The sequence below is a fragment of the Tamandua tetradactyla genome, chromosome 26 (genome assembly GCF_023851605.1).
Source record: "Tamandua tetradactyla isolate mTamTet1 chromosome 26, mTamTet1.pri, whole genome shotgun sequence".
Lineage (NCBI taxonomy): Eukaryota > Metazoa > Chordata > Mammalia > Pilosa > Myrmecophagidae > Tamandua > Tamandua tetradactyla.
In genome coordinates, this window is record NC_135352.1 from 36,963,265 (window position 1) to 36,972,904 (window position 9,640).

General features: G+C 33.5%; 1 protein-coding gene across 5 annotated transcripts in view; it reads left to right on the forward strand.

Moving 5' to 3' along the window:
• ASB5 (ankyrin repeat and SOCS box containing 5) overlaps positions 1–9,035 on the forward strand; it is a 76,309-nt gene extending 67,274 nt beyond the window's left edge. For 3 of the 5 annotated variants that reach the window (XM_077144299.1, XM_077144300.1, XM_077144298.1), the window contains 6 exons: positions 298–377; positions 2,724–2,831; positions 3,513–3,663; positions 3,829–3,963; positions 6,025–6,216; positions 6,951–9,035. In XM_077144299.1, the coding sequence (XP_077000414.1) occupies positions 298–377; positions 2,724–2,831; positions 3,513–3,663; positions 3,829–3,963; positions 6,025–6,216; positions 6,951–7,078 (794 nt within the window). In that variant the 3' untranslated portion in view covers positions 7,079–9,035. The remainder of the gene's footprint in view (positions 1–297; positions 378–2,723; positions 2,832–3,512; positions 3,664–3,828; positions 3,964–6,024; positions 6,217–6,950) is intronic. The other 2 variants (XM_077144301.1, XM_077144302.1) reach the window with 1 other exon arrangement.
• Positions 9,036–9,640: the final 605 nt, after the last annotated feature.

The window sequence follows — 9,640 nt, forward strand, 5'->3', positions numbered from 1 at the left end:
AGAGTTTTCACAGCCCATCTAGTGACCTTAGTCCTTCTCTTGCTTGGAGGGTAATTCAAAAGTGATACTACCTCTGGGGCAGGTCAATTCTAGAACACATATGTGGCCCTGTAGATTTGGATGTCACCTATCTGGATCCTTTGGTCAAGAATCAAATTTCTTGGTATAGGTTATAAGTATATTGGTCACTTTGTTGAACACAGGCTGACTAATTTCGGTTCCATAGGGACTGATGGTCTCTGTTAGGGTTACTTTGACTCACAGAATTTTGTTTCCTTTCTTTTCCCTTTGTGACAGGTTCCTGGGCAGATCGATCACCGCTGCATGAGGCAGCAAGCCAGGGTCGTCTTCTTGCTCTAAGAACACTATTATCACAGGTAACATACTGGGTATCACTTAGCATAGGCCCCTTTTCCGTAAACACAGGACGTTAATTGTCAAGAAATTAGCTCAAATATAATAAAGCTTTTAATAAATTTTACTACTGCCTTTTAACTCATATTGGTCAAGTTGATAGTTTCTGATTTATCTTTGAAGCTTCTTTATAAATATTTTGGTATAATCTCACCTATATCTTAGTATTTCGAATTTCTTATATAGTGTATTTGCTCATTGATAGGCATATTTAAGCAGTCGCAATTGCATTTATATATTATTTATTAAACGTTCTATAAATATACTGAACTCTACAATGTGTAAATTATTTAGCTAATTGCTGACTTAATTCAGTTGTAAAATTCCAAAAAGAGATCATCAAACTAGATACCGTAAGCATTTTTTTTCCATTTTAGTACTCTGTACTATATTATGGGGATTTGTCCGTGGAAGCTGTAGAACAATCATTTCTATACCTACCTGCCTACTCATCAGAACCACTGATGGTGAAAACACAGATTCCGTATTGTATCAGAAAGTCATCTAGCTTGAGCTTGTGCAGTTTCTTTTTAAACTTCCAGTGTGATTAAAATGTACACCCAGATCTGAAAGTCATTGCCCTATGGCTTCACAATATAAAGGAGAACGAGATTTTCTCAGTTGGCTGTGAGAACAAGAAGATTTTATGGCAGTGCTCTGGGTCTCAGGAAGACCTGGATTTTAGCCCGGCTTGTGAACCAGGTCACAGCCTATCTCAGCCTCGTTTTCCCATCTGTAAAATGGAATATCTGATAAAGTGCTCCCATAGGACCTTCCAGTTCCGTGACAGCCATGTAGCTATTTTGGTTTGCTTGTCACTTGATGGAAAACAAAAACAAAAACAAAACAGTAAACAGTGATTTCAAAAGGGTAATCAATCCCATAGAAAGGGCCAGGTCGTTTTTTGAAAGGAGAACAGTCGCATGATGTTTCTCAGTGTGGATCTGATATCCCCTGGTGAGCCAGCCAGGAAGAGTCAGAGACTGTCCCACCGCCTGAAGCAAAAGCGTCTCCGCCTGCACAGATGCTTCTGCCATTGAAGGTGGAATTAGCTCTCCAAGGTTGACTGCTGGCTAGCCAAGTTGAAATCATTGAACTTAAGGAAAATTAAAAATCGTCCCCTTGCTTGTGATAAGAACATGAGGTGATAATCTACTTCTAGCCTTCATTTTGAGGTTCTTCTTGGCCATTATGATATTACAGAGTATTGTAGTCTGTAGTATTATGGGAATTTAACCAAGAAATTCTTCCTATTACAGTGCTTAGTATATTGTCTGTAGACAATGAAAGACAAAGAAGCTCACATTCTAATAATGCTTGCATTAATTTAGCTTGGTGTCATTAGTTTAATTAGAATACATTTTTTGAAAATGTTTAGTTTTAATTGAATATAAATAAAAGAAAATTGAACATTTTCTAAATCCAGGTACTAAATGATTTACACACATCCTCTCATTTTATCTTCATGATAAACCTAAAATTTTGAGACTCAAGTATTTGTCCAAATAGAAACAGTTACTGCATGTATACTGAAGATTCAAACTCAAGTCTGACTCCACAGCCAGGGCTCTTAGTTACTTGCTTATAATCTAGTAACATCTATTTAGTGACAAAAATTCACAAAGCAACTTACTACAGTTAAGTCTTCTCCTCCAGCCTTAGTTGGCCTGTAATTTTACAGCCCCAGTCAAAGACACATGACCTAGCCTATAAATAGTCTTTAGTTCCACCAAAAAAAAAACCAAAACAACAACCACAAATGAGATAATATACAGAATGTGAACGTGCAGATGAGTAATTAGTAAAGTACTGAGATTTTCTATATAGTAAACTTAGAATGACTTATTTTTAAAAAATGGCTATTAGGAAGACTGATGCTTTTACAACTAGAATTCGGGTAGAAAAGATTACGAATTCTTAATTTTATATCATCTATGCCATATATGTACTGTTCTTTGTAAAAGAAGACATTTGTGAGATTTGATTGTAAGATGGAATATAATTTAACCTGTTAAAAAACATGCTCATGACAAATGTAAAAAAAAAAAAAAAACCCATAAAAACCAAAAACATTAAGAAAGCAAAATTTAAAGAAAACTTAGCAGAGTCTGTTAAAACAATATTCTTAGGGTTAAGTCTGATGGTGCTACAAAGAGTCTTGCTATTTGCTTGAGTCATTGGATTTGAACTGGGAATCTTTGCCAAGCTTTAAACCTCATTTCCCTGAGATCACTCTCTGAAGACACCTTAAGCAGATGGTTTTATGTAACTTTTTGCTCACCTTTCAAAATTCTTCATGTCCTATTTAGGGCTATAACGTAAATGCAGTAACCATAGACCATGTCACCCCACTGCACGAAGCCTGCCTTGGAGACCATGTGGCATGTGCTAGGATTCTGCTGGAAGCTGGCGCTAACGTAGGTACCTCCTAAAAACACGAGCAATTTCAATCCTACTGCCTAAGAGAATCAGACTTCTCATTTTGCCTTTTCCCCTTCTTTCTCGATAGTCTTCAAAAAAGCAGTGTCAAAATAAAGCTCCTCAATTGCCTTAGCTTTCGCTGTGCACAAAAAGAAGTTCTAATCATTGCAAAACTGGGTAGCATGCTGCGTTAGAATATTTGATATTCTTTAGGTTGTTTCCTGATGTCTCTACTCTAAATCCCAATAGATGAACATTTTTATGCCTATAGGCTCGTCCATATTTTTGGATGATTTTCTTTAAATAAATGATCAGAAGCAGAGTTACCAATTTTAACTGTTACAAGCAGTGGTCTCGTCACAACCTTCATGCCCATTGCATTTTTTTTCCTTCTTCGCTTTTTTCCCTAATTGAAAAGTTCCTAATTACTATATTACTTTTTGTTTGATTCTTGACTTCTTTTATGTTCATGATTTTTGCTACTTGTAGATTCACTTGTGTGAATTCCTACCCCATCATATTTCTATTATCTCTTAAGTTGTTAAAGTTTTCCTTCTTGATACGTCTGGACTTAAATATGATGTGTATATTTACTGCACATATTTTCCCAACTCCTCTAGTTAACAGATCGCATAACTTTGAAAAATGATGGTTCTCAGCTTTTTGGTCTGGTTTAGGTAAATGCGCTCACAATCGATGGTGTGACTCCATTATTCAATGCGTGCTCGCAAGGCAGTACAAGCTGTGCAGAACTGCTTTTGGAATATGGTGCCAAAGCCCAGCTGGAGTCATGTCTTCCTTCTCCCACTCATGAGGCCACCAGTAAAGGTACTTATGGGATTAGGTGACAAAGGGAAGAAAGTTCCGTTAGCAGTATGCGGTGCTCCGTTTATCATTCAATAAATAGCATTGCAGGGAAAAAGCATGGGGTGAGGTGTTTGGGGTGGGTGGGCATTAAATAAAAGTAAATTCATCTCTCCTTTGTATTGGCAGGTCACCATGAATGTTTAGAAATATTGATATCCTGGGGCATAGATGTGGACCAAGACATTCCTCATTTGGGAACCCCTCTCTATGTAGCTTGTACGTCACAGCAATTCCATTGCATCCGGAAACTTCTCTATGCTGGTATTTTTCTTTAAAATCTTTTCCATTCTCTCTGTACGCAAAAGCAATAACTTAGGCCCATATTTATTTCTTTAAATAAGCTTCTTTAAAAATTATAGCTCATTGGTTAAAATTTTTCGGATTGTGAGTATTCTCATATATACATAAATAGGCAATAAGAATGAACCTCACTCTTTGTAACTCCACTTCATCTCAAAGATCACACATATTCTCTTATTTTACTTGTATAACATGAACAGACATGTGGGTATATGATAGTCCCAAAGCTCTGTTTATAAAAGGTTAAGAAATTAAGATATTCAAGGTTGAATATAATGTTGCCAAATATGTGGATATCTATGAGTAAATCCATCAAAAGTAATGTTAGGGACAGTGATTGCTTAGATAAGTTTGTCTTCTACCAACCATAAAAACTTACAGACTCTCTGTCGTGCTTACCTGAAATGTCCATTTTCTACTATTTGAAACAAACCATTCCTCAAGGTCCTGCTTTAGCTCTCAAGAAGATTTTCTGACCTCTTGAGACCATAGTGACCTCTCCCATCACTGCACTGGGAGCTCCTTTAGACATAGATTATGGCTTTTTTTCCATCATCTTTTTTTTTCTAGCAGTCTCTTTTCTCTAACACAATGCTTCTCATGTGGTTGGTGCTAAAACTATTTATAAAATGAATGAATGAATTTCTGTTATACTTATTGCTTATGATAGTCATTTGGCCCTTAATAAATAATGACAGACTTTCAGTAATCCCTTATATGATACAGGTTATTCATATTATCTTGGTTTAATTTTAAACTTTTTGCAGGCAGGGTCTGTATCTAATATTTTATTCCCATTATACCTAGTAAAAGAGTCTTGCACATGAGTTCTGTTAGTAATAGTTGGTTGATTGTTATTTTCTAGCCATGTTCTCTCATAAATTTGGTATAACCAAATGCTTTATTGTTTTTCTTTATTTTTTTTTAGGAATATCATTTTTTCCATTGAACATTTTTTTGACTGGGTAGAAAATATTTGTGAACATGCTGTTGGTAATTGTTGATGCTGTTTTTTCAGACACTGTTCTCTCATAAAATTGATATAATCAACATAGTTGATGCTTTCTAGTCTTTATTTTGCTATGGAATGTCATTTTTCCACTAAACATTTTATAGTTGATAAAAAATATTGAAAAAAATTACATTTATTGAAATATGAAAGGAGCAGAAGGGCTAAAAAGGGACTCAATATGTTCAGCTTCTTAGAGACATCATTAGTTTTACAGATAGTATCAGAAAACAGAGTTGAAAAGCACTTATGCATTTTTATTGGTAGCCATTTCTAGGTATTGTGACCATTTATGTACTAAAAATATAGGATGACTCTTTACAATATTAAAGATAATTTTTTCAATGTGCACATGCTGAGTGGACTGTATGCTCCCGGCCTTGCATGAGGATAAAATAATGATGCAACAGGTAATTCAGAGTTTTTGTTTTGATATGAGCATTTTTAAAAAGTTACTTTGATTGCAGAAATATAAAGTCTTTTCTGCTTAAGATACTCAGTGCCTTTATAATTATTAACTTAAACTACATGAGTGAGAAGCGACGGGAAAATCCATGTACATTTAAGCAAAATAGCTGAAGTAGCTAGATTTATGAGTTTCCAAGAAATGAAGAGCTCTATTGACTTAAAATAAATGAAGAATAAAGCAATAAGCTCTTGATAATTTTAAGAGCCATCAACCTTGATGAAAATAGATGTGATTGAACTTAAATGGGCACTGTTTATACTACTTATTATGATTACTTACAGTACTGTTTAAACTTTTTAAACATCTTTTTTATTTTGATAACTTCCAAGATACATATAGACGACAATATAACAAATGTGTATACCCAACATACAGATGTCCTGCCTTACTATTTCGTCAAGTACGCATGTATATATGAAGAGATAATCAGTATTGATAGAGTTGAGGCCCCTTTTGTACCCTTATTCATTTACCTTCCCTTGACTCAGCTAACTTAACTCATCTACAAGTTTTCTATTTATTGTCATTCTCTGTCTGCATATAGGCGCTGATGTACAGAAAGGCAAATACTGGGATACCCCATTACACGCTGCTGCTCAACAATCCAGTACAGAAATTGTAAACTTACTGCTAGAATTTGGAGCAGATATCAATGCGAAAAATACAGACCTTCTGCGACCCATAGATGTAGCTACTTCTAACACTTCGGTGGAAAGAGTACTGCTTCAACATGAAGGTAAGATTGCATGTAGACATTTAAAGCACTAGAAGACATTTGCCTGAAATATATGGAAATTTAAAGATCTTTTGTTAGCCTGCAAAATAGCAATGGTATAAAACCTTGGAATATTTTTGCAGAAGTAGGTAATTTTCTAACCTACATTATATCTATCAAGAGGATACCGTGATGTTTTTAATTTTCTTTTGTCATCTTACATAAACTTTCGTATCCTTTAGGTTACATATATTCAGTTTTGATAATGCCAAATGTATAGTTCTGATTTAATATTTGCTACTTAATATTTGGAAACACATCATTTTTAAGAGCACGTGCCTTCTATAATGTTTTAGAAAAATAATCTGGAAATACTTTCATATGTAAGCTTCGCACAGTATGATAAAATTTGAGGTGGCTTACATGGCATACTAAAGTTAAGAAAAACAAATACAGATTTCAAAAATTCTTCTTTTGTCATTTCTGGGGGCTTTTGATATTTTATTCAAAAAGCAAAATTTGTTCCTGAGACTTTAAATGCAACAATAATTTCATGAAACTGAAGACTATAATGCTTTGAAGAATATATATAGAGAGAATATATCTCAATTATAAAATCTCATAAATAAAAGCAATGTAAGTGCTTATGTAAATTTGCTTAGTAGAGTGGTCATACTATCCTACTTTCATACAAAACACCCGTTTTGATTTTAATTAATAAATACTTTAACAAAAACTTTCATGTCTTCTTATAGCTACCCCAAGCTCTCTTTGCCAACTTTGCCGACTCTGTATTCGAAACTACATAGGAAGACCGAGATTGCACCTTATCCCACAGCTTGAGCTGCCCACATTACTGCAGAATTTTTTACAATATCGATAAATCAGTAAAATAATCCTAAATACTTTGAAGATCAAAAGTTTCTATTTCTTCCATGTAGTGTATATTTCATATTAAAATATGCCAGAGATAGGGTAAAATTGAGCATGAGAACACCAAGGGACAAGATGGAATATCAAATTTCATTTTAAAATATACTATTTAGTAGTATTGTTTTAGGCACTTTTATTACCTTTTGACTATAATATACTTTAAATATTGATATTTTCTTAGTTAGCTGTTCCATTATATTCTGTCCTTAATTTAGGAAAAGAAAAGAGACGTTCTCTACTTAACATTGTTTTTAGCATGCGAAAGAAAATATGTGAGCTCTTACTAAAGTTATTCAAATTATATTTTAAAGATCTATATTCTTCAAACGATGGGTTACAATCTCAATTTGTTTTTGCCTCTAAGTGATTATCTCTGTTTTAATATTACATTTATTAATTAATATAGTAAAAAATATGAATACAGTTTAGGAAAAATATCTTTTTTGAAATAACTAAGATCCTCATTCAGAAAATCCACTGTGCTGAATGTGCACTTACTACACAAGTAGTGATCAATTCATAAAGAAAAGACAAAATGACCCCGCCTCCAAAGAAACTCACAAATCACTTCACCATCTTCACAGCCTGCTACAGAAGTTGGTAGGACTAAAAGTCAATACCACCCCCCCACCTTGAACTATTTAGAACATTTTATACCTACCAAGGCTATTTTAAGACCTCCTCCTGAGAAGTAGCCTCTTCAGGTTTCTCTTCAGGGCTTTTATAGGTATCACTCCAGCCTTCTTCCATTTCAGAAGTTGTCAATAGCCAACAATCAATTTGAATGAAGATAATGAACTTCATATCTAATTTAAAAAGAGTTTAGGTCCTATTTCAGGGCTCAGGTTTGTACAAGGCTGAAGAAAGTAGAAGATAAAAGTTAAAACACACACACACAACTGTCATTAAATTGTGAGCTTTCAAAAATATATAAGGGGGGGGAGTCACTTAAACTTAGAGACCTTAAAATTTTTACCTTATATATCGACCTTAATAACGGTTTTTCTATTTATTTTATATAAAGTAAGTGTTCAGAATATACTGTATGGACAAGTGATAACAAATAATGTGTTGTATAAAAGAAGATAGTACTAAGCTAGTATCCTCTGCAAAGATCCATTATATATGCATTCTCTTCTGCTTTAATTGTACTTGATGCAACTCAAAATATAATAAAAATGTTTTTTGTGTGGTGCCTTTGTAATTTAGACTAGATTTGAGACTATTATGGATTTACAAATGAGATAATCAAGATACTTAGAACTCTGTAAAGTAAAAGAAAATGTTTTGATTGTTTTCATAAATGTATCAAGTTTTGGTAAAGTAAATATTTGACCAATAGCTTAATAACTTAGGGGCCTGTTTTCCTCTCTTCTTGGTTCTTACCTGCTTTCTGGCAATCCTGGGAAAATAAACTATTACTGTATGGAACCCGACTAAGATTGCATTTAAAAAATATCAGTGTGATTAAGAACATTTCATTCGATTTTTAAACCTAGAAATAAAGCTGTAACACACTTGTTAATCAGTGCCTTCTAAGTGGATGAAGACTTTTGCAAAATATCTCATTTAAATTTAATTTGCCTTACAATATATTTTTATTGTAGATTAACCTTATTGTATAGCACTAGATATTAAAGATGCGTTTTAATTTACTGGGGTTCTATTAATATTTTCCCTGAGCTTAAGGTGAAAATCTTAGACTGAATGTAAGAGTAATGTGATGCATATTTCTTCATCTGTCTTGTGCCTGTAAGAGAAATAAATATCAAACATCAAGATTGATACTTTAAAAGTTCACTATATCTGTACCTTATATCTTAGTTTGAATAAGATTGTCTTATCAGAGAAGTGTTCTAATTTAATTGTAACATTAAAAGGTTTGTCAATATATTAAAGTGTGATTATTATACTTTGTAATAAGCACTTTTTTCTGTTCTAATTAGTATTTTATTTTATAATGGAAGATAATGGAAATTATGGGTCAACTGCACACTTTTTTTTTCCCCCATCAGTTTTCAAAGCACTGTATCAGGAGCATTTAGTGTACAGCAGGGCAGAGTAAAAATAGGTATTTCCAAGATCTTCTAATCAAGACATGCTTCTCTATCCTTCTATCTATCATCTCCATATCACATATATAAGCTACGGTCCAAGAAGAAAATTCCACAAAGGGAACAAACACAAAATTTACCTATTTGAAATAAGATTAAAGAAATATAGTAAAATAATTACTGTCATAAGGCAGTGTTGAAATATTTTCTTTGGGAAAATGGAGTTTTAACTTCTGTTATTTTTATAACCACAGAGTACATTTGCTATTTCTGAGGAAGTAAATAGAAACACAGTGTAAGAAAAGGGCCTCTCCAGAACATCAGGTCTAAAATATACCCACTGATGTTTTCATTATTCTATAAAGGCATGACACTAAACTGATTGTGAACCATTTACAAAATAACTTTTAGAATTATTCTCTCCCTTGGTTCATTCTCACTTTTTACTCTCTTTTTCT